Genomic DNA, 26,013 nt, shown 5'->3' on the forward strand with positions numbered 1-26,013 from the left:
TCGCCTGCAGGTGGGTACCAAGAAGTAAGTGGCTATAATCATTTTCCCCTCAAGGCTGTCTTCCTTATAAGAGCCGTTGTATAGTTGTGGGACTTCCCTTTATCAGGTGTGAGGTAGTTTAGCTTTGTTCAAATCACATTTTGTTCTGTGGGCCCATCACACAAGGAGTCTGAGCCTCAAATCCCCCCAACCACGCTTCGCTCTCTGCTCTCCGGGGGCGGGGGCGGGGGCGGGCCGGCCACAGTGGAACCTGCAGCTGTGACCAGCAGCTAGGGGAAGAAGCATAGAAGGCCTTTGCTAAAAGCTGAAGGAGAATTTTCTCATGACAGGATGAAGGAGGAGGCTGGGAGAGCTTCAAAATCACTGGGGATATCTCTGTCCCTGGTAAACAGCAAGGAAATATTAACAGTGTCTGACATCAGCAACCTGCAGGAAGCTGGTATAGGGCAACATTGGGACTGTGAAAATGGCACCAAAGTGGAATGAGAACAAGGCCTAGGAGTAGAGGAAGAGCATCGCTGGAAAGAAAATTATTTTTCAGAGTTGTAAGGTGGAACTAGGAACATGCCCCGAGCAAGCACGTGTCCTTGGGTCCTGTGTGCTCACATGTCAGCCTTGGGACCTTGGGCCAGTCCCTTCTCCTCTCCGCACTCCCTTCCCATGTAAAATGGGAAAGCTAATACCTGTCCTGTCACCTGTCACCTGTCTCGGCATCGCGGCGGAGGGTTCAGTTACTGAGTGGCTAAGGAAAGGGCTTGGTCAAATTCGACGACGATCTGAAAGGACCTTGAGAATCTGAACGAAAGTCTCTGCTGCGGCCATGATGCAGCACATGACAGGTGCACACGGCAGAAGGTGGGACGTGGGAAGGACCAGCTGGGCAGAGGGTGCTACACTTCAGCTGCGAGGGGCAGTTTATCTTGAGGGCGCTGCCCCAGCAAGAAAATCAGGCATTTCAGGCAGATTGGCGAGTGTGTGATGAGCTCAGAGAGGGGCGAAGAGTCACCGCCCTGGCTAGGGTGCAGAGGGAGAGGGAGTGGACCTGGAAGGGCTTGGTGGCCCCACCCGGAATGCAGGCTTTTCTCTGTAGGTCCTCGTTTCTGTTTTCCAATGTTCAGATTACTCTGGTAGCAGCACGAAGATTGACAGGCAAAGGTGAGGCTAGAGGCAAAGAAAGACACCGGGGCTCTAATGCAAGAGCCAGGGGACAGCCCCTGAGGCCAGGTGTGGAGGCGCTTGGAGGATGGTGATGCTTATCATTTCATTCAGAAATAGTAATAATAACTCCATTACATGTTATTATAAAGAACATCTTTTTCTTGAAAAACAGCTATTTATAAAACAAAGCAAAATCAAAAAAGCAGGAAGAGTGGCATTGTTTTACACTTTTGCAAATCTCTTAAAAGTCTGACTTAGAAGACAGAGCTGGATTCTCACATCTGCTTTTGCATCATTCTGGTGGAAGTATATGAAGACAATCCAGCCTCACACAGATATGTAGTTGGAAAATGGAGGGGTATTTTAGTATCCTTTAGAAGTAATTATGGATATTCTCGATAATACAAGGAAACTCAACAAATGATAGTTTCTTAAAGGTTAATTGCAGGGTGGAATATGAAACCCTATCAATAACCCCTTTGCACTTGGAACAGATCTTATACCCACAATACTGGCTCACTGGGGCGCCTGGGTGAATCAGTCAGTTGAACGGGGACTCTTGATTTTGGCTTGTAGGATCGAGCCCGGGGTTGGGCTCTGGGATCCACTTGGGATCTGCTTGAGGTTCTCTCCCTCTGCCCCTCCCCGACTTGTGTGAGTGCTCTCTCTTTAAATAAAATCTTTTTTTAAAAAAATGGAAAAAGAGGGGCACCTGGTAGCTCAGTTGGTTAAGTGTCTGCCTTCAGCTCGGTCCTGCTCCTGGGATCGAGCCCCACGTCGGGTTCCCTGCTCAGTGGAGAGCCTGCTTCTCCCTCTCTCCCTCTGCTGGTGCTCTCTGTCTCTCAGATAAATAAATAAAATCTTTAAAAAAATTTTTTTAAAAAGGAAAAAAGAAAATACTGGCTCACTGAGTTATAGATTTCCAAATGTTAGTATACCTTTTCAAAATAGGAGATTAAAAAGTCCCACTCAGGGCACCTGGGTGGCTCAGTCGTTAAGCGTCTGCCTTCGGCTCAGGTCATGATCCCAGGGTCCTGGGATTGAGTCCCACGTCAGGCTCCCTGCTCTGCAGGAAGCCTGCTTCTCCCTCTCCCACTCCCCCTGCTTGTGTTCCTGCTCTCACTCTCTCTCTCTCTGTCAAATAAATAAATAAAATCTTAAAAAAAAAAAAAAAGTCCCACTCACCAAACACACATACACACGCACACACCTTATCAGAAAAATCTTTATATATTGGGAAGCTGTCAAGCTCACAGGTGCTATCTTTAATTCAGAAATCTGCATCTCCAGGACCGTGGGATCATGACCTGAGCCGAAGGCAGACGCTTAATGACTGAGCCATGCAGGGATCGAGTCCCGCATCGGGCTCCCTGCTCAGCGGGAAGCCTGCTTCTCCCTCTCCCACTCCCCCTGCTGTGTTCCCTCTCTCACTGTCTCTCTCTCTCTCTGTAAAATAAATAAATAAAATCTTAAAAAAAACAAAAAAGAAATCTGTATCTCCAGCCCAGAGCCCTCCACGGAGTTCCAGACTTACTTATCCAACTATCTACTTGACATCTCTCTGCTCTCTCAAAACCCTCTCAAACTCAGCATGACAAAAGTGTACTTGGTCTTTCTGCTCAAACCTGGTCCTGTGCCATGTCCCTAGACAGAGAATCACCAGTAGGAACTGGAGGCAGAGATCTCTGAGATGCTCTCTCCCTCACTACATCTGCTCCCACAAACCCATGCCTGAGTCCTATCATGGCTAAGTGCTATTATGATGCACTGTAGCCACGTCTGTTCACAGGAAACCCCCAACAGGACATAGACGGAAACTCTTAGGTCACACATCACAGGCTTAGGAAAGGGAAAGCTGGGGTGCCTGGCTGGCTCACTTGGTGGAGCATATGACTCTTGATCTCAGGGTTGTGAGTTTGAGCCCCACATTGGGTGTACAGATTACTTAAAAATAAAAAAATAAAAAATAAAGGGCGTCTGGGTGGCTCGATCAATTAAGCGTCTGCCTTTGGCTCGGGTCATGATCCCCAGGACCCTGGAATCAAGCCCCATGTAGGGCTCCCTGCTCAGTGGGGAGTCTGCTTCTCCCTCTTCCTCTGCCCCTCTCCCCACTCGTGTGCTCTCTCTCTCTTTCAAATAAATAAATATCTTAACAAAAAATAAAAATAAAAAAGGAAAGGGAAAACTGCTCCACAGTTAGCTCAGCAAGAAGTTCAGGGCTCAACACTTGACGCTAGGTTTAGGTGACATGGCTTATTAAGCGACAGAATTAATTCTTTTTATGGCAGTATAAGATGCCCCTTCCATTTGGGTCTGGTCCTGGGGCTGATCAGGACAAGTTTGTTGGGTGCCAAGACCTGTTACTAAGGGACAAGAGATGGGCTCTCAAACTCCCATTCCGCTTTCTAGGACAGATGATGGAAGAATGGGAAGACAGTCCCTCTTTCCCACCACAGAATAGATCCAGGGGAGATCTTCTGACTCCTTGTGTTGTTAAACCTTATGAAACTAGAAGGGAATGTTCAAATGAGGAGGAATAAAAAGTTGAAACCTCTTTAGCCCCACAGTGAAACTCAGAAGGCTTCTCAATTGCTGCATCCAGTCAAGACTGTCTTGCTGCCTCTTGTCATGGCCGAAGGCAGCCAAGATGGCAGAGCTTTGAAATTAAGTGGAACTGACCCAAGACCATCCCCTTTGTAAACCAGAGCAACTCCCACAACCTGAGGGTAAATGAACCAACCCCTGCCTTTAGGCATGGAGTCAGAGCAAATCAGCTAGCTACATGTAAGAGGAATGAAGGGCAGATATGCATAGTTTCTAAGTAAGAAATTTATTTGATCAAATGACAGTATATGAAGATATTTTCAACTATAAGGCTCTATTCGGACAAAATTTCAATTGATTATGAAGTAAATGGTATCAATGTCAATGGCACCTAAAAACAGAAAGAATGAATTTCCTATAAATGTGTCTGTATAAAGCATTCATAAAATCCTCATGTACTTTAAAACTAGGTTGCAAGTATAACAGATTCACCTATAAATAGTACCTAAAAGCAGGTTTCTGAAATGACACAATATGTCATTACACACAGGGTATCCGGGGCTCCCAGGAGAAGCAAAGAAAGGCTGTCCGTAAGGAAATGTGTCATCCCTGGAGCAAAACTGAAGTGTTTGCACGCTGCAGCCTCGAGTTCCCTACCCACTAGTCTGTCCTTTCAGGTCTTCGGGAATTGCAATTGAACAGGTGGGAATTTCTATCACTCTCATTGGAAATAATTAAAAAATGAGGTTGGGAAACCAGGGTGGGAAAAAAGGGAGGGGAAATAGAGGCATGGCAAGGTCCGAGGTTTCTGCAAAGCAGCTTTAGAAATGTCCAAAGAAATGCATACAAGAAATAAATAAATGTGAATCCTCAGAGCTGCTCCCTGGGGTCCACAGGGAGGAGGGCACCACCCAGCACCCGGGCGGGTGAGCACAGGCTGACCCGCACGCCCAAGCGCTTGCTGGGGGGTGCCACCCACACGCTGGCAGGACGATTTTCCCTGGAGGCTGGAGTCATTCCCCAGGTGCACCAGGGACAGGGCAGAATGTGTAGGTCACATCAACTTTTCCCAAAGATTTTTTTCCAGCATCCAAGAGGGCTCTGCCTTTGGGGCCAGGATAGGACCTGGGAGGCAGGCATTGGCAGTTCCAATTTATAAAACCAGAAAAGCTTCAGACATGTGGAAGGAGAACCAGATAGGAAGGCGGTGTCTCCCAGGGTGCAGACTATTGGCAGCGAAGCACAAAGGTGTCCGACGGTGAAAGGGCAACGAAACCACAGGGAGCAGCGAAAAAGATCCCAGAGAGCAACGGGTGGTAACTGACAATTATATAGCACCCATTATTACTAATTTAAGATATATAAACATCATTGGGTTTCTATCTAGTATCTGTGCTATTATTTTATAAACATAAATATGAGGGCTTTCAAAATATTACAAATGACGCATACATTCTGGTATAAATGTTACAATCCTGATTCATACAACAGACTCGATGTTACATTTAAGCCTAGTAGATGTGGGGTTATAAATAGAATAATTTTCGCAGATCATTTTCTGAACCTTGGTCACACAGCTAAGCGAACACCAAAAAGCACGGGAAGCGTCGTATTGGTGGCTTTGGCAGCAAACATGTTTTTTTTTTTTTTTGTCCATGTATTTATGCCTTTACACAAAGATACATTTGTTCACTTGTATAAATGAATTCAGAGCCAACCATAGGAGATCTTACACTTAAAACTCTTCTGTTTTCTTATCTGCTTCTTTGCTATCAAGTCTACGTGGGAGGGCTACTCAGTGGCTTGCATCTCCTTTCCTCCCAGCCCCATTGTCTTCCTTAGACGTGTGTATTTAAAAATAGTTCATGTTTCCCATTCAGGCTAAGTGGCTCTTCTCAGATTCATAAGCTTGAGATGACAATCTTCATTATGAACGACACTGACGTGCGTGCACACATGGGTTTTAATAAAAACAGTAAATGAATTCCGATCAAGTTTTAGCAGCGTGCCTTTAAAAATGTTTCTTCCCAGCGCTGCAGAAAATACCCTCTAAATACATGCATGTGGATCGTTAGAGAGGACCCTTCCCGCTGTCTCATCATGGCAAAGTGAGACACACCAGAAGGTGGGTCAGGCTAAGAAACCCCAAGCTTCTGTGGATCCACAGAACATTAAAGATGTGGCCTCAGCAGAATCTAAAATTACTTTCTCTTCAGGGAAGGGTGTCGTATCTAATTACTCTGTAGAGTGATTTTGTAAATTAGTCTTCTGCATGTGGAAACTAAATGGTCTACGTGACCCTACCCCGACAGTTAGAGGACGCAGGACCAGCTCCATTACGTTACGGTTACCGCACGTGGGATCTCAGGCACAGCAAGGGACCGAATGAATCTTCACAGTCTTAAAGCCAAGGTTAAGTCCATTCACCTGTGTTTCATTTCCCCCAAATAAATTTATAATTTAGGAAACTGAAGAGGCCACGCTAATTGTGAAGTGAAATCAGCCTTTTCACTGTGGTGTTAATAAGGCAACATCTGATAAAGATGTTAGGAGCTGGATTCCCAGTCTGTGGAAATTTTCTTAGGAGTGACCGAGCATGTAAATTTAACTCAAGTGAAATTACTAAAATAATTAGCCTAAAATGGATTTAGGAAAGTGAGGTGACCCCTGAGTAGCTTATCTACCTTCTCTGACAGAAATCACCTTTTGACAAGACAGGCTGCTTTGGGCTCACCTTACCTGAAAGTCATTTCATTGGGAACTTTTCTTGGCCATTTACTATAACAGGGGACTGACTCAAGTTGGTTCTAGTGGATAAAATAAAATCAGCGTGATGTATGATATAGCTTAGTCGATCAATGGGCTTCACCCATCTGAGTGCCACAGTCACCCTGACCAGTCTGACTGATGATTTCAGCGAACTTCTCATTTCCCACCAGCCGAATACCCCGGTTTCCTGAAACATGATTCCAGTAGGAAAGAGAGACTTACAATCAAGGCCCTCACAGCAACATCTAGGTTGGGTGCCCATGGCATGGCTTATGGGAAACTGCCCCCAAAGCTGTGTTTACATTTGCGAACCTGGCCCTGGGTATTTGGTACACATTTTAAGGAGACACCTATGGCTCTGGAGGAACCGCCTGAAACTTCAGACCACAGGATGAAAATGCTCTTTGACTCACTTCCTTCTGTGACACTTATTTAATCACTTGACTCCCTACCCCAAGTAAAGTGTTCCCCACACCAGGGTGTGTGGGGACAAGATGATTCCAGGTGAGCTGAGTTTTGCTGCAGGTCAAGCTAAATTCAGAACCACTTCCATCTGTTATCTTTCCAGCTTTGGTTTCCAGACCCGATTACACACAGCATAATATAAGGGTAATGTGAGCAAAGGTTGATGAGTTTTGCTCATTATCCAGCTCTCTACACAATGCCCAAATAAGTAAGGTGATCTAGTGGAGTAATGTGTTTGGCCTGGGAGAAAAAATAAACACCAGCCAAATCACATCTTTATAATCTTCTAGCTTCAAAATTCAGTTGAACAAGCCCGAGACTCCCTGCTTTTTTAATGATACCTCAACCTCAATTTCAAACTTACCCTGTTTGCTAAGACTATCAAATGGACGACCCCATTGCCACAGTGGAGAAAAAAACTATTTGTGAGAAAAATGAACCACAACTCAGAAAAAATAAGTGAAAAGGCATTTGCATTGACAGAGTGCTAAGTTAAAACAATAACATATCTAGAAAACACTGTGAAAATATATATCTCAAAATAGAACTAGGTTTAGTCAGAAGGCTCAGTAAAATAATTGCTTAAAAAGCTGATTAATAAAAGGAGAGCTCAAATAACCTTCCCATTTTCTGACCCTCACTTTCCTGCCCTCAGACTATCAGTGCTATAGCAGACTAATCAAAAAGCCATGAAGAAGTGCTGGTATTTTCAGGGTCTCTTCAAGACAATTTCCATCTTGGTCACTTGACCTCTCTCTCTGATCAAGGCAACTGATGGACTTTCAGTGCATTTGGAGACACGGGCTCAAAGACCTCGTCGTCATCTTCCACCCCTTCTTCGATTGGTTTCATCTTGGTGGAGCCCCGCTGGTGTGGGGACGGCACATCTGTCAAAGACACAGAGAGGAAAACCACTTAATGTCCAGCCTGCCCTGATGTTGGTATGATGTATCAATGAGAAACTCCAACTGGAAAGTAAAACTCTCTGGGACTCTATCGCTAGCACCAGGAATGCAATTTCCCTAAATATTGTATTTTCAATTCAGCATTTCAAGAAAACGACGAAGTCAAGAAATGATTCTCAGTCCTGAGAACAGACATGGAATGGATTCCAGTGCACGTGTTTGGATGATAGAAGCTTCTCAAACATATGCAGTTTCCAGTGGGTTGCGTTGCCTTGAAGTCTGATTAGGACTCAGAATGCCTGTTCCTGCATTAATAGCATACATGGTGACGCTAGTTCCTCAACAGCTGATTTAACTCCTAATTTCCCTAAAGAAGAGTTCCGTCCTAAAGCTATGGAAGCTAACACCATCTGTAGCACCACCACTGGCCAGTCACTGCCAGGACTGATATGGGAGCAGGAGGGATGGGAGAGAGGGAGGAGGGGAGGGAGACGGGGAGGGGGGAGGGGAGGGGGGCGAGTCCAGGCACACAGGAAGGAAAAGCCAGGTGAAGAAAATACAACCCCAAGTAGCAGAGGGGGCAGGAACATCCCTAAAGCCTTTTATATCCAAGGAGTCAAGTGATAAAGGGCTCGGTCCACCCCCCCTTTGTTCATGCGTTCTTCCACAGAAGGGACACCACGATTGATAAAGAGAAAAAACGTGGTTTAAAAGAGTAGAAGTTACTACAGATGGGCGCATAGACTTCTCAAGTGCTTGATAAGCAGCTCCCAGGACAGCATAAACACCCCTCCACAACGTTCCCACATTCAGTGTCAGGATTCCTTCTGTCAGGGTCCCTGTCTGCCCCGCCCACAGCCACGTGGGCCCTTGCTGCCCTCCAACAGGGCGGAATGGTATTCGGTCAACCGGTCAATCAGCAAATACTGACCTCAGGCCGGGCGTAAGGTTGGTAATGGAAGAACAGTGGGTGAAACCCAACTCTTCAAATACTTGGTGTAGAGCACAGGGGCGTAGTGGGACCCCACTAAGATGCGTAGCAGAACTGCTACAAGAACTTTACAGAGATCACCTGTTAGTCCCTGCTGACCGCAGATGCTGTGGGCGAGCAGCACGGGCAGGGGACCTGCAGAGCCACACGGCCCCAGGGGAGGCAGCGCGCACGGAGCTCAAGGCCCCAGGCGCAAAACACAGCTCCCGGGTTCAAAACCCTGCCCTGCTGCTCCCTAGCTGTGTGATGGGCACTCCATCTCTAAGCCTCAGTTTCCGTATCTGTAGAAGGAAGGGAGATAATCCCAGGGCCCACCTAGCGCTGCTGTTGGGGGATAAAACACAATAACCGGGTCACGGAGTCAGCAGGGTGCCGGGCACACAGAAAATGCCGCTCCATGTTTACTACGAACTGCATGGTCCCAGGCGCGCTTCGGGCCGATGCGGCTCCCAAGGGCCACAGCTTCCGACATAAAAAAGATAGATAGGAGTTAGACTGGCCTGAGCTTCGGTATAGTTGATGTGTTTGCTGTGCCAACATGGAAATTGCTCACTTTCAAGCATTTACAATCAGTTCAAATACTGAGTTTCTTGAAAGACAACTACGGACGTCAACTGTAGAGAAGGAGCCTCTATTAAAAGGATCCAGGAACACAATTGTGTCACGGAGCAGCAGGGCGCGGCAGAATCATCCAGGCAAGTCTTGGGGCCTTTTCTCGCAGGCGAGAGCACAACCACCAACCACAACCTCCAATTTGCATGTCTACTCAAGTGGCAACGAATACAATCCGTGCGAGCTTGGGCAAGTTACTTCACTTCTCCCTGCCTCAACTTCCCTATCTGTAAAATAGGAAGCATGCTCTTATCTACTTCATATGGTTGTTAAGAGGACTAAGTGGCTGACTGTTTGTATAGTTCTTACCTCAGTGCCCAGGATGCAATAGTCATTTTGTCAGTTTGTAAGTTAATGAAACGAGTTATTAATACAGTCTATGGAGGGCAATGGACTAAGTAATTAGAAAATTTGTTAAAATTCATGATCATCGGTAGGAATGGCAAATAAAAACAAGCGGGACTTGTACTTGAATGGGGGTTTATGTTTCTCTATCGAAACGGTCCCATGTGCAGCAAAATTGTCTTAAAAAAATAGCCATGGGGGCGCCTGGGTGGCTCAGTCGGTTAAGCGTCTGCCTTCAGCTCAGGTCGTGATCCCTGGGTCCTGGGATCGAGCCCCGCGTTGGGCTCCCTGCTCAGCGGGAAGCCTGCTTCTCCCTCTCCCACTCCCTCTGCTTGTGTTCCCTCTCTCGCTGTGTCTCTCTCTGTCAAATAAATAAATAAAATCTTTAAAAAAAAAAAATAGCCATGGCTTCCGTCATATGTCTAGCCTCCAGTTATGACTGAGCCTCATAAAACATTAACTCAGGCTGAGTATTTGCAATCAGATAAAAACTCTCCGAACAAACAACAAGATGGCATGTCTAAGAGCATTAAACTGAATCAATAAGGTAGAGCATTCAGACATGATTGTATAACACCCGTAAAAGAAACACACCCACTTTATTTTGACTGGGGAAGTGGGACTCATTGCTCTGGGTTTTAGCCCATCTATCAAAACAGGATCCTACGGCTGCCATCTACATCGGGGTCAAAAGTTCTTTGCCTTCTCAGTTCCATCACCAATCTGTGCATTTTCCCACTGAGAGAGAATGAAGAGAGGACCCAAGACAACTGGAAATGACCTGGTGAAAACCTTCCAAGGACTTTCAACTTCTCTGTGAAAGAATTTGTCTGTTCCCCAGTACATTTGCCGGGGCCAAGAAAGAGCTGTGGTGCTTCCTACATAGCATTAAAAAGACAGTGGTGTGGGAGTCATTCACAGTCGTGGGGTGACACCCAGGGGTCTCCAAGTCGGGCCTCCTTCCTCTTCCAGTCCAACCTCTGGCAAACTCACTGCTCCCCAAATCCAACTCATCCTTTCCCTCTTCTCTTGCTTTTCTCGTCGCCTGGAGTGGCCTCTCCACTCCCATCCCTACCCATCAAATTCCTATCCATTCCTCAAGGTCAAGGTCAAACCCCACCTCCTTCATCTGGAGTCTTCCCTAATTCCTTATGTGGAAAGATTCTATTCCCTAGAGACCGACAACTCGTTCTGTAGTTCATTGTGATCAGAAGTACGTGCCTCTGTCCCTTACTGGAAAACGAGCATCTTGCGGGCTGTAGCCACACCCTCTCCTGTCCTGAGAAGTAGCCCCCATGTAGCCAGGTCCTTGATAATTACTTAGTACATGAAAATAATTACTTAGTCCATGAAACTCCACATGAGGCCTTCAGAAGGCTGAGCCTGAGGATGAGGGAAAGACACACAGCCATCCCCTTTCATCTCGGACGGGTCAGTTCCCCACCTGTATTTCTCATGTGCAGGCGGTCTCAGGTTACAGTAAAACCTCACTCTGAAAAGGGACTGTTATTACTATATGCTGTGTCATGTTCCCTGGGGAAATCATTGTCATATAATTGATTTCAATTATATGACAGTAGGTTATAGGAGTGCATACAGCATGGGCAAGAGCACCGTCCCCTCAAGTAAACATCAGTAGGCTCGGCTGTATCATCACCGGCCACGAAGTTTTCATCCAATCAGCAAAAAGTGCCCCTGAGTGATGACAAGGCATCAGAGGCTGGGTTAAATGTTGGGGAACTGAAAGTCTCTGACGCGATATTTTGTTTCTCAGGAACTCAGTGCACTTTTCAGAGTAACTCGTGCTTACCACATCCATACAATTTTTCTGCTTTATACTCAGAAGCTAAAGCAAAGACAACCTGGAGAGCCTGTGAAGGAAAGGCGAGTGGGGCAGCTGTGGTGTTCAAATGCCTTCCTCACCAGGAAGGGGGCCACCTCGGCAGGGTCCCATTCTGGCAGGATAGACTGCGGGCCCTGACAGCCCGGCAAGATTGCATATTCCTGCTACCGTTCTTTGCACAGGATACTAGATTCACTCTCCTTTCAGGTTTCGTGGCTGGGTTAGAGTGCACAGACCCCTCTGGTCCCAGTTCCCACAGCAGCGCCTTGCTGTCCTTCCTTCCCTCCGCCCCACCACCCCACCCCCAGCAGATGCACTGGGAGGCAACAGGAACTGGGCCTACCTGGTAACCGCTGGAAGCCACCTGGTGCCGGCTGGCTGCCTGACCCCTCCATAGGAGTCAGGGTCGCAGAGAGTGCCCACACTTTGTCCCAACCTCAGTTGGCCTGGGCCTCCTGCACCCCTGAAGGCCAAGGGTGATGGTCACCTGGTCTACCTGCGGATCTGTCACTGTTGTGGCCAGGAGAAAGTCAGACTCCAAGGAGCAGGAACTCACTTGCCCTAGATCTGATGCTCTCCAACTTTGACCAGACACCTGCTGGTTCGGTGGAAAGACTCAGTCACCATCACTATGCTGCTAGAAGTAATTTCTTTGTCCACTAATAAATCTAAGCCCAATCTGGAGTGTGCACAACAAATCTCCCCAAAACTATAAAAAAAGAAGAGAGCATATTCTGCTTCAAGGGAACTAGCTTACATTTCCCAAGTTGAACATTAATAAATTCTTTCTACAAGTTTGCCTGGTTTTTCATTAATTTTATGCAGTGATGCATCATCAGAAATTTGCCCAGAAGGCCCAAACCTACCTAGATGTAAGAGCATGAGGAGAGGAGAGAGGAAGAAATTGAACTTATCTTTAGTTAAGTGCTTTTTCAAATTACTTTTGTCCCTCAAGGTCATTACTATGGGGTACATGACCTCTGTATGATGCTTTACTTTTCACTTATTCCAAATTCTAGGCAGGCAAATAATTCCATATCCATAAACTTTCCAGAAAGCTGATTTCTATCCTTCCTCTATTAAAACCACTTCTATAGTTGGGAAAGAGAAGTGGTTAACTATATCCTTTGGTATTTATTATAATTAAGAAGAAATAATTAGCATTATTTTTTGCTATTAGCTATAATTATCTCCTTCTTGGCTCTGGGTGCCAATTAACACAGTTTATTATAAAAGTATGTAAAACAAATAGTCTCAGACTGAACCGCAATCCAGATTTATCAGGTGTGAAATTGTTAAACGGTTATATCGAGAGTTACTGTTGCTGGGGGATGTTTCATATTACACCAAGTGGCAAATAATCTTCTGTCAGAAAGACTTCTACATCCCTCCCGTAGATACCAGAGCCCTGAGAAGGCACAGTCAGCCGTGTGGAATTTCCTCTGAGCTGTACACCACGTTCGGCGTGTTCAGCTGAGAGAGAGAACAGTAATCCTGAGAGGAAGAGAGAAAAACTCAAACTCAAAAATAGGAGCTTTGAGCACATGTAGAAGACAGAGGCTTAGCAGTAAGAGCCCTGAACCAAACAGTGGACGCTTCCACTCCTGTCAGATCATAGAGGGTGACAACACTGTGGACGCCCACTGGAAGATTTGGACCTGGGAAGTCTAGTCTCTCCTCAGCAGGCCTGTTCGGACAGCAGCTGGTGCTGGCTCCTCGCTGAGGAGTCTGTGTGGAGGCCCACTGCGCATGCTGCAGGTTGTTGCCTGCCAGGGCAAGCGAGTCGTGGGCCTCTGTGAGGACAAGCTTAGCCTGCCCCACCAGACCCTTTCCTGTCTTCCTAAGGTCCCGAGTCAAAGAACCACAGGAAGAGTTTTTACATTCAGACTAGTGGAGCTCTTACCTAACAGTCAAAATTCTAGTATCCAGAGTAGTGAAAAATGAGCTAAGAGAAATTTCCTTTGACAGAACTCTGTCCTTATTAAGCTTATTCTATTTCAGTTTGCTTCTAATTACATGAGGGCCCCAGGGCGTCTCTTAGAAGTCCAAGTAAACAGACATATTTGTTGGGCTTAAATCCAGAGTGAAGGTCACACCCCCGTTCTAGAGAATGAATAAGCAACCTCAGGTTTGATCTCCCAATAAATAGAATATCACGATATGAAATTTGTCAAGTGACTTTTCTCTCTGCTTAAGATACACATTTTTTATAAAGGGGGAACACTTTGGTAAACTATCTAATATAATGTTATATGATTTTTTCCCCTTTATTCTGTTAACTTTGATGACATTTCCCTCATTCCTTTCAAAGTGTTCTTATTTTTTTTATGTTTAACCATCTGGCCAATTGCTTTAGCAAGTAATTAAAAACCTTACAAAGGGTTTAGAATTTTAATTAGATTATACAGTTTTTGATGAATGGGGATAGGGAAGGATTTAATGGCTTCGTTGTTAGAGAGGATTATCATCCCTTTTCCTGCCTTGCCCATGTATATCATAAGATTTTTTTAAATTGAGGAGACTGAGTTTGGATTGAAACTTTCTGAAAAATAATGATGAAGGGTAGATATAGCTTTTATCCTTAATTTCCCTTAGAGAAACTAAGGCACCAGCATTGAGGGACTCAACCAAAGAAATGTACAAATTATGGCAAATAGAGAGGTTGGAGGTGAGTGGTTCCCATGAGGAGGTTTTCTCTAGCCCAACAGGTCATTTCTAGATCAATTGGTAACTACCCACATGGGTGGTCGGGGTGTTGAGCTGCCTGGCAATAGGTGTGAGCAGCAGAGGAACAGTGGAAGTCCTGCAGCCCCTTCCTGCCCACAAGGAGAAACCTGTAACATCATGGGGATGGCGAATAAACTCAGAGGAATGCGGAAGGCAGTTCCAGGATTGTAGCTGTGCGCAGACCCAGACAACAACTAGCCCAGGATGAGACAGGAGAATGGAAGGTTCTGTGAGGAAGGTCTCTAAGATAAACGGGACACAGAATTGATGTACTGAGAGACTACAGTTATAAGAAAAAAAAATGCAAGGATGAAGAGAAAAAAGGCAACTAGAAATATCTATAAAGACAAAAAGCAGTATGAGAAGGCATGGCTCATAAAAGAAACAACTGCTCCAAGACTTTAAGAAGAACAAATTGGATTTCAATTAAAAGACAGAATGAATAAGAAACTACAAGATACTAGGGACATGGTGAATAAAATGGCTCCCAAAGCAAGACAATAAAAAACCTCCGGGGGAAAAAAAAGTAAAGTCAAGTATGAAGTAAACTGTGGCATGATTTTTGTGTTGTATGTGAAAGGAGAATCCATTTGTACTTGATATTAGAAACAGTCTTCTTTGAACAGAACAGGAATCATGACTTTATAACTAAAAAGAAAGAAATGTAGTCACAGTCCACTATTTGGTTCTGAATAAAGCAAAATAATGTCAACATTGTTTATTTGCTTAAGCTTTGCAAAACAAATCATAGAGAAAGCAAGGAAGACCTAACTGTTGTTACAAAAAAAAGAACAGAGTACTTAATACCACTGAATTGTACACTTAGATATGGTTAAGATGGTAAATTTGATGTTACGTGTATTTTATGACAATAAAAATATTTTGGAAAAAAAGAGATAACAGAATATACTTGTTATCAATCTTGATTGTTTAAAAGTTAAGGAAGAGACCTACAACAATGTAAAGGTAGAAGGGGAAAGAATAAGAAAGGGTAGAGAGGCTAATGTCCTCACCTTTAAAACTGCTGCAGATAGAAAACAAAATGGAGGTTTAAGTATATTATTTAATGTTATAAAGGTAAATAATAAAAGAATAAAAACTAGCGATATCACCAAATTGATCAGAAGGGGAAAGGGAAGTTAAAAGTGAGTTAAGTTAGGTACTAGATAAACGTTAAGTGGATAAATCCATAAATAATAGGACAGTATTTAGCATTTTGGAAAAAATTGTTCCAAAGTGATTGCTCGTAGCGAGCAATTAGGTTGGAGGGGGTTAGTTCTTTTCACTGAAAGGTTTTTTGTTTTTTTTTTTTACTATCTGTTATCTGTGTGTATATTAACTTGTTAATTTTTTAAAAAGTATTTTTTATTTATTTTTGAGAGAGAGAGAAAGAAAATGAGGGGGGGGGGGAGGAGCAGAGAGAGAAGAAAGCTCCCTCATGAGTAGGGAGCCTGACGCAGGACTGGATCCCAGGACCTGGGATGACCTGAGCCGAAGGCAGACGCTTAACCGACTGAGCCACCCAGGCGCCCCTTAACTTGTTAATTTTTAAATTTGTTATTAAAAGTTTAAAAATGTGTAACTGTAGGGACACCTGGGTGGCTCAGTGGGTTAAGCGTCTGCCTTCGGCTCAGGTCATGATCCCAGAGTCCTGGGATCGAGCCCTGCATCGGGCTCCCTGCTCAGTGGGAAGCCTGCTTCTCCCTCTGCCCCTCCCCCTGACTTGTGGGCTCTCTCTCTCTCTCTCAAGTAAACAAATAAAATCTTTAAAAAAATGTATAACTGTATAAAGTCCCTTTACCATCATTTTACAGAGAAAACACTTTGAGGTTAGAAGGCAGTGAACGGATTGGTGATGACAGGAGTTCTGGAGACAGAGAGCACAGGCCCTACTGGCTGGGGGACCAGGGACTCAGAGGAAATAAATGTCCTATTTCTCAACCCTAAAAGGGGAAAACACCACACCAACCTGACTGGGTGGGTGTGAAGATTAAATGCACATGGTCAGGATGTGTCAGCTGCGATAGCAGGGGCTGAACATCCCTAACCAAATTTACATTCCCAAATGGATATGGATATCCATCCATAGGGTAAAAAGCAAAACAAGAACTTATAACAAATTCAACACTTCTTTGTTTCAGAGCTAGCCCAGTGGCCTTGACCCCAATACTTAGCCTCCCTCAGCTGCTCCTTACTTTACATACAAAGTGGGAGCACTGCTTTTCTCTAGCCATCTTGGTGGATCTGAGAACTGTTCCCTCAGTATTCCTGCTGCCTGTCCCCAACTCCTCTCTACTTCTCCAGATAATTCACGTAAAGCTTGTTGTTTATTTGTCTATTGCTGTTCGTAGGGCTAATGGAATACAAATTGAGTTGAACAGGTTATTTCATGAAAGCAGCCTTGAAACTGAGACTGCTGTCTTGGTTTTTTGTATCTTTCCAGGTAAATAAATGGGTAAGAAAGCTGACAGAAACTCATTATGTCAGATACGCTGCTCGTCTTTGCAGATTAGAATACTAACCAGATGCAAGCTCACTTAAAGCATATTTGTGCAACTAGGTCACGTGAAATTAGGAGATCGTCCAGAACACCATCTTGACATTAATAACAAAAAACATTTGAAAAGATTTTTTTCTCAGTAAAAAAACCTCACTCTAAATATTTCATAGTGTCTTTAAAAGTCATACATTTTAATTATAATTTCTGAAAAAAATACATGGTTTAAACTAACAAAAGCTTTCAAAGACGAGTTCCAACAGAATGCATTGCCTATAAAACCTCAGGATTTAAAAAAAACCAAACAACCACAACAATAGGTTATTTAACCCAAATTAACTAAAATAAAGTTCTACAACTTTTAAGGAAACAGAATATGGCCTCCCGTTGCCATGACGACGCCTGTGCCCGGGACTGCTTGTCAGTGATGCACCTGCCAAGTCCGATCAATCTGTATGTGTGTGTGTTTTCTACAGCACATGTAGGAGCTAAACCTCATAAGGAGGAGGAGATGGCAAGGCAGTCTGATGAGCACCTCGGGGCAGGAGCAGAGAGGAGAGCTTATAGCCACAAAAGGGCACGCAATCCTTCCCACATGCCCAGCACGGCCCATCCTTTCTGGTCCTTCTGCCTCACAATCACGCTTCCAAACACGAAACAAGTAAATGAAGCCACAGGAAAGTGAAAAGGAGCTAAGTGGATTATGGGCTACTGAATAATTAGGAAGGAAGCAATTTTTCTCGGACTATCTCATTAGTTTACTTTCTTGTCTTCAGATGATAATTTGACGTGGAATACAGAGTCTGTGCAGCAAAGAGTAGAGATCTGGCTGTGGACTTAGCATCATGTGATATACGTAAAAAATAGAGCACAACGTAAGAAATGGGATCAGCAGCAATCTCTTTTCGTGCCTTCACCATAATCTACGCAAGCCTGGAGATCTACCTACCAGTAAATGGGAAATACAAGCAACCACCATGGGGCTGCACTCAGCAAAATTCCAGACTGTAGGGAGGGACTCCTACTCCTCACTATTCAGAGCATGGTTCAGGGGCCAGCCACATCAGCACCCCTGGGGCACTTGTTAATCAGGGGGACGCCAGGTCCCACCCCAGTCTTCTGCATCAGAATCTGTAATAAAATCTCCAAGTGATTCATATGCACAATTACATTTAAGAATCAAGTTTCTACAGGACAAACAAAACAAGACAAAACAAAACAAAAATGCAAACACACACACACACAGAAAGAGAGATGGAAGGGGAGCCCAGAGATTCAGAGACTTTTCAACCAAATGGAATGGGTACATGCTGATCCTGATTTGAAAAATAATTATGGGAAATGTTGATATGGATTTTAATATTTAAATCTACTTCTGTATTTGAGTTGATGACTAGAATGAATAATGTAAAACTTGTTTAATTAGGAAAATATATAAAATAAATATAATTCTTATAGAGCAGCATTGCTTGTAATTCTGGAAGGACATATGAGGCGAAGTGAAAGCTAACCAAATGCTAAATGACCGGAGGACATTACTGGATAATTTAAATGCTCCTATGTAGAACCGCCCCCCCCTGCCCCCATACAATGAATAAGGCAAAAATTTTCATTGAAATGGAAATCAACGGGTCTGTGAAAACCTATTTGCAGCACTGCTTGGTCATAATGGAGGAATGGGGTGTGTGGGGGGGTAAGTTTCTCCAATGAGGTAGGTTGTAGGAGAAAGAAGTGATTTGTGTACTGAGTACAGGTGGACTCATCCGCAAAGGGGTAAATAATAATAATAGTGAATGTGCCTTGCTGACAGACTTGTCAGGTGTAAATGCAGGAATGGGTGTGAAAGTAACTTGTAAACTATAAAGCACTAATCAAATGTTATGTACATTTTTTTGTCTTTTCTTTTTAATTTTTTTTTTTTAAAGATTTTATTTATTTATTTGAGAGAGAGAGAATGAGAGACAGAGAGCATGAGAGGGAGGAGGGTCAGAGGGAGAAGCAGACTCCCCACCGAGCAGGGAGCCCAATGCGGGACTCGATCCCGGGACTCCAGGATCATGACCTGAGCTGAAGGCAGTCGCTTAACCAACTGAGCCACCCAGGCGCCCTGTCTTTTCTTTTTAAAACCAAGAGGCAATATGGTCAAACAGCATGGATCGGACAGGACACCTAGCTCTGTATCCCAGAGCCTCTCCCTGTGCAACTGGAACAAGTGAATAAGCATCCATAGTCCTAATTTTCTCAGGTGTAAAATGCAGTAATACTCACTAAGGTAGATCCATGTTCTTGTGAAAATACTTGCTTTCCCTCCTTCCTCAGGCCCCTTCCTGCTCAGCCCCTGCAGGAGGATTAAAGATCCACCTGCTGATGGTGGTTCTGGCCAAGTGACCCCTCTGATCCAGTGGGCGTGAGAGGAAGTGGCACGGGCAGCTTCTTTTTTTTTTTAAGTTTTTATTAGTTTATTTATTTGACAGAGCCAGAGGGCACGAGTGGGAGGGGGCAGGGCAGAGGCAGAGGGAGAAGCAGGCTCCCCGCCGAGCAGGGAGCCCAACACAACTTGATCCCAGGACCCCGGGATCATGACCTGAGCGCAAGGCAGACGCTTAACGACTGAGCCACCCAGGCGCCCCGCATGCGCTGCTTCTAAGTGGGAGCTTTCAGAGCCGACACATAACTCTGCCATCACTGTCTTTTCCTCTGCCCCGAATGGCAGCCACCCGAATAAGGGCTGCTCTTTTGCATCCCAGACCGAGGGGGACTCTTTGGCATCCCAGACGAAGGGGGACATGGGCCTGGAGTAGCACGCAGCGCGCACATGTGCGAGAAAGCAGCCTCTTGGTCACAGCCAGAGATGCGGGAGGCCCGTGGTGCTGTGTCATCCAGCAAAAACCAGCACCGCTCTCCGCGCAGGCTTAAAGACTACATGTGATTACGCCCAGAGTTCCTGAGAAATAATAGCGACTACTGTCCATAAAGGTTTGTCCCCTTCTCTCCTTAGCATTCATGAAGCTGCCTCCACCGCTGAGAGGAACCGCCATAGTCGCCCCCCAGGGCCGGTCGAAACCCAGAATGGAAAGAGCTCGCTTGTTTGAGGGACCTCGCATTTACTAAGACTTCCCACATGCTCCAAAAGTGGTAAGTTTTGTTACTTCAGCCTAATAGTCTTACGAGACTGGTTCTGTATTCTCTGTTTTACAAGAAATGTCATCTGCAGTATGGGCAAGTAGACAGCCTATTGATGGCCCTGGCAAACAAAACAAAACAAACAGAAGCCTCAGACTTCAGTTCTGAGCTAAAACCTAAGAAAGAGAAACCAGAACCAACTAGTCTTTGATGAATCACATGCTAGGATGAATTAAATAATTCATAATTATATCAGTGCGGTGCTCAAGGACCAATGTCTTTCATTAAACGGCAGGAAGGGAAGCCAAGAAACTCAGAACAGGGATTAGTGAAAGGGAATTGGGTATGAGCAGGGCTTTGTTGCACAATTCACACATACCCACACTCAAACCCACACTGACTAGATCCACAACTAATAATCATTAGTGCAAGATTTGAACCCAGGCCTGTATGTACAACATGGGTGATCAATCCACCCGGTAACATAGGTTTCTGGTGGCAGAAACAGGACAAATGTTCATCTAGAAAATGTGTTTTTATTCTAGTTAAACAACACACTCTTAAACTTTTTTTTCTAAAATGTTATTTTACTCCCCAAAGACTTGGCTTATACAATAAAATACTATAGAAAAACAAAAACTTATTGTTTAATTCCCTTTCTGCTGACCTTTCTTAGTATAGTAATTACAATACATGCAATTAAGATGGGTCCACTTGAAAATGCTTAGTAACCACCAAACTGTTTCAATAAGATAATGCATTTGATATGTTAGCAGATTGCAGAGTTTGGTCAGCCTCAGTCTGTACTTTCAAAAGTTATGTTAGAATAAGATACAGCCATCTCCCATTTCTCATTTGTGTTACTCCTGAAATCTCCTTTGGGTCCACAACACATTTCTATGCCTAGACTTTGCTTTGGAAGTTTACGCCCATTACATTGCTTTGCCAATTCCAACCTCTCTACACTATGTAATACTTAACATCCTTAATCCAATTTATCTAAAGCATCCAAAGTTACAAGATAATTTACATAAACATTTAGGATTGTTGAATGTGTACCTGTATTTCCTTAAAAGTTTCTTCGGATCAACATACAATTGGAAACATTAATAGTTTTTTTATTTTATGCAATGCGAGAATTTGACTGACTTTTTGCTACTTCAAATGAATTTGTTCAAAGTTCTTCTTATACTATTGTTCTTGGAATAATTCTTAAAATAATTTAGTTTATCTCATTTCACTTACTAATCTTCAAATTTCTGTGTCTTAAAATGTTCCTTACTTAAAATGTTTTAAAATGATCTAACCCATAGGATAATCTTGGAAAACTTGCCTCTCAGTGGGTGTGTGTGTGAATGAGGTAACTCACAGGGGTGTTGGGTTTTGGGTGGTCTCCTTCATCTTCAGGACCATTCTATCACCCAGTCACCTGTTAACTCTTGGGGCTCACACTGAGATAACCAGTCAGCAGCAAAACACCCAGCAGTTATTTCCCATCATTTTCTTTTTTACCAAAATTTTATTTACCAGTTTTATTTCCAATGGATATTTAGGTTTGTCCCAGAATTTTACAATTGTGGAAAAATGCGGGAATGAACAGCACTTAATGTGGTATCATTTGCCAAAGAGCATATACATAGGGTAAAACTCTAGCAGGGACATTTCTGTGTCAAAAGGTGTGTGCATTAAATTTTAAATAGACAGGTCATATTTCCATAGAGGTTGTACATGTATCATCTCCAGAGAGCAACAGTCAAGAATTCCTGCTTCCTGTCTGCTTTACCACCACAGTGTGCCAATAAAATCTTCACCAATAAAAGGGGTTATTTTGTGTTATTTATTTATTCATTCATTCATTCATTCATTCATTCATTCATTCATTCCCATTGCTGGGTCTAGGCTTTCACTTGAACTAAAATCATGAAAGCAACAAAGCCAAATACCCAGCAGACCGTATGGACTCTTTCACATTATCTCAGTGAACCAGTATTTAAGAAGAGTGTGCAGCAAAACAAGCCAACAATTTCTGCAATTTGGACTGAGGGATAAGAGCTCTCATGTTGGATTTTTAGCTGAGGGGCAACATGGACAAGGAAAAGTGAGAAAAAATTGTTACTTTTGCTGATACCTTGGGGTTGCCCAATTGTTCCTTGCCAAGCTATTTTTCTGATCACGGTTGTCATTTGTCTATTTCCAATGACATCCGGCGGAATCCTGGAGGACTCTCAGTCTGGGATAACTTACGGAGAGAGGACATGCTGGAGGTGCCCCGAAGAAACTGGTGTAAACCATCATCACTGTCACTGGAGCTGGCGATACTGTTCCTCATTTCCAGCATGGAGATCTGTGTGCACAGGCTGAGCTGGTGTTCCAACTTTTTGGCCTTCTACAAAGCAAAGGTTTAAGATTTCTGAGATCTATGGAACTTAGGTCATATATTCCCTGTAAACAGCATTTAGTTTTTCCTTGAAATAAAAAACTACCAGGTACAGAGTAAGTGGCCAATAAATGTTAGCTATAACTTTTATTATAAGCTATCACTACACATACATTACAAAAATTTAATACACTCAGTAGCTTATTTATTAATCTGAATAAGCACCACCTGATTTGATAAACGGCCTAGACAAGAGGACTTTAAGAGAGCACACACCCATGTACATAGTTTCTGGAGAACGGTACTTATCACAGAAACAATGGTCTGCAATTTCTCTTCTGTCATCATTTTAATTTCCTTCTACGCACATGTGGGGAAATGAAGATCACATTGCAAACTGGAGAAGATCCATACGGCTCTGAAATTCCTGACTGAATCACCACAGGCTCCCTCCCCTCTCTCTCTTGTCACTTATGGGCTTTCTGGAAGGGGGCTTGACAAGAAGGATGTCCAAAACTGGAGGACACCAGCGCTAAAATGCCAACTTCATGCTCACTGGAGTTTGCCAGTGCTTTTCAGTCTGCAGCCTCCCACTACCCTACCTTCCTGACCTCCTCGTCCCCCATCCATGCCTCCAACTTGTGTACCATCTTCCTTAGATTGATTAAAAGACTCTTTATCAGAGATCAGCACCACATCATCACAAATGGAGGTCCCTGACATTTACAGACAACTCACTAGGTAATGACAAATATAATAATTACAAAATATTTCCATGCTCTTGAGAAACGATTTCCTTGGAGGGTCTCTAAATTACAAGCATCCCCACCTTACTTAACATATGATGAATAAATGAAAATTCAGAAAAATATATATTGCATGAAGTGAGGTATACTTCACTATACAGAATTGTTTAGCAAAATAAACATGCTCAGAAAAAGTACTTACTTTATCATTTAAGGTGGGATCATTCAATGAGTAGAGCTTATTTGTAATGTCTTTTCCTATAAGATACCTGAATATTTCATATAGAAATGGTTCTGATTCCAGAAAGTAAGTTAATCTTTCTCTTGACCAGCATAAAAATCTGCAGTTATCATCTGCAATGATGGTGACCTGCCCGAGAGACAGACATAGAAAGAAAAAAGTGGTATATCTATGTTTATGAGTTATGACTACAATAATTTTGGGGAAAGAAGAGTAGAATAATTTAGTGTATATTGTTACAGCAATGATTTGTCATATTAGTTAAATTAAAGCAAGATCTATACACACAAGCTTCTATAGCTATTGTAAAATCATATTTAAAATCATTTTAAAACCAAGAAATCTGCAGACCAAAAGCAACTTCTCCAAGTTTTGTTGTTGTTCTGTTTTGTGAGGTCTGGTGTGAGGTCTGGTGCTATAGAGTGTACTAGACCAATGTTCCAATTAGATATATAATTTATGGTTAAATATTTCTTTACACCCTGATGATTACAACAGAGGTTTAAGAATATGGCTTCAGGAAAAAGAACCGAGGTAAGATCCCTGAGGTGAGTTATAGATGAAGGACCTTCTGCTAGCCAGCCTTGCAAACACGTACTAGAGAAGGAGAAAACGGACTCATGTGAACTGGTTTTAGAATCCAGGCTATTAACTGAGGAATATGGCTAGTGAGGGTCCTTCTCTCGGTCCTTTTGTCACAGGTATTTCTTGAATGTGACCTTTCAGGATTAGCTTCAGCGTACTGGGGATTCACACAGAGATCCCCCAGTTAGCTCAGAATTGGGAAACCATATCTTTTCCTTGAGCACTGTTCCACAGGGAAGTGGAAAACCCTGTAATTGCACTGCACAGAACTCAAGATTCTTCAAATAAATCCTTTCTCCAGAGTGAGGAGTTATGCCCTCACAACTCAGTGTCAGGAAGCCCTTCCTCCCATGCAGGTCCCCTGTCATCAATGAGTACTCCTCCGTTGAGCTCCATGTGGCACTCAAATCACTGAACCCACACTCATCTGGGGACATATCTGTCTCCACCGGGCACTCTGAGGGCAGGGACTCTGCATCTTCATGTCTGAATGCCCAGCTTCCAACACAGAGTGGTGCTCAGTGTACATTTATTATACAAAGGAATTAACAAATGAACACAAATACTGTTGAAGGCAAAAATCCATGTTTATATCCTCAATGTTAAACCCAATGCCTGCCCAAGTAAATTCATAAAGGGTTTTTTAATTAACATGAAATCTTTATCTGAGCCTCAGAGCAAATATTTCCAAAGGCACCATTTCCCCTTGGCTTGTCACAAAATTAAATCTAGTTTTGAGGGTGAGGGGGTATTTATGTCTACTAAAAGAGAAAATGGAAAACCCAGCTTCGCAACTAATATCAATAGCTGAAAATTGACCTTTAGCAAATTACAGAGTTTGGCTACTTAAAAAAGTGGGTCAGTATTCCTGGAAAAAAATTTTTGCACTTATTTATTATATTAAGAGTAGGAATCTACAAAACAAACACATTTGGATTCAAGAAAGGCATCGCCCACTCTATGACTCCATAAAAAACTAATTTCTACTCATTCTTTCAACATACATTGTGCACTTACTTCATGCTAGACACTTTCGAAGGCACTGACATTATAATGTGAACAAGGAAGACAAGAGCTTTGCCCTGGGAAGTTTACATTCTAGTGAAGGAAGCTGATAATAAATAAAAAAATACAATACCCTCAGGTGGCAATAAGTGTTTCGACAAATATAGAACAGGGGCATGTGGTAGAGAATCTCCAGGGAGTGACAGTTACACATAATACCCACTCACTTTACATATGTATCGCACTTTTAAACATTTAGGTGTTTTTACATCTGTAAGTGCCTCAAAATTGCCTTTCAGATAAGGCAAGTAATATTCTTCCTCATTTTTCAGATGCCAAATGACAAGAACCAAAAACTTATTCATGAATACATGTTGATTAGTGGTGGAGTGAGTACTTCTGACTTCCAGCCCAGACATATTTTCCCATCAAGCCAAACCCTACCCAATGTGTCCAATATTCAGCAACACGATCACATTGAAAGTAATTTGGCTAAGTGACCACAAGGTCGGCTCAGAGTCCATCAAGAGTCCCTCATACAAAGAACTGCAGAACACAATGTCATGAAGCCTACATTCTAGTGGAGGAAGCTGATCTTTACTTATTAGTAAAGACATCTGACCCTCACTATCCCCCAATTTTTTTTTTTTTTTAAGAAGAAAAGTATAAGGTCAAGTCAGTACTGAGGAGTTACCAGAAATACTGAGATGGGTAAATAAATGCAAGACAGCTGAATAATATTCTACAGGAGTAATTGAGAAAGGTGAGCACTGGTACTCGCTATGGCATAGACCTGTAACCAAACACTGAAGAACAGGTTAGGAGTTGGAGGTGCCTTCATTTGGCAAAGAGGTCATCCGTGCACATATAAACCATGTGCAATGGGGGAAGAAGTTAAAAGAGGAGTTGGAAGTCATCCAGGAGAAAAAGGAATTGTACCTAGGTGACACATAATGCATTTAACTTCTTTTCAACCATTCCAGTAACCTCAAGTTTCCACAGAGGCAATGACACTTCTGATACTATCATTTGCTTAACAAATACATTTCTTATTGATGGTTGAAAAATACTTTAAACCTG

The 26,013-nt window shown here is 43.3% G+C and overlaps 1 protein-coding gene across 1 annotated transcript in view; it reads right to left on the reverse strand.

The window, feature by feature from the left end:
- Nucleotides 1–5,314: 5,314 nt before the first annotated feature.
- BVES (blood vessel epicardial substance) overlaps nt 5,315–26,013 on the reverse strand; it is a 35,917-nt gene continuing 15,218 nt past the window's right edge. The window contains exons 6-8 of the mRNA XM_034991676.1: nt 23,305–23,472; nt 22,224–22,365; nt 5,315–7,823 (exon numbers count right to left, since the gene is read on the reverse strand). Of these exons, the coding sequence (XP_034847567.1) occupies nt 7,699–7,823; nt 22,224–22,365; nt 23,305–23,472 (435 nt within the window). The 3' untranslated portion in view covers nt 5,315–7,698. The remainder of the gene's footprint in view (nt 7,824–22,223; nt 22,366–23,304; nt 23,473–26,013) is intronic.

The sequence above is a fragment of the Mirounga leonina genome, unplaced genomic scaffold, assembly GCF_011800145.1.
Source record: "Mirounga leonina isolate KUSES-001 unplaced genomic scaffold, KU_Mleo_1.0 Mir_53, whole genome shotgun sequence".
Classification (NCBI taxonomy): domain Eukaryota; kingdom Metazoa; phylum Chordata; class Mammalia; order Carnivora; family Phocidae; genus Mirounga; species Mirounga leonina.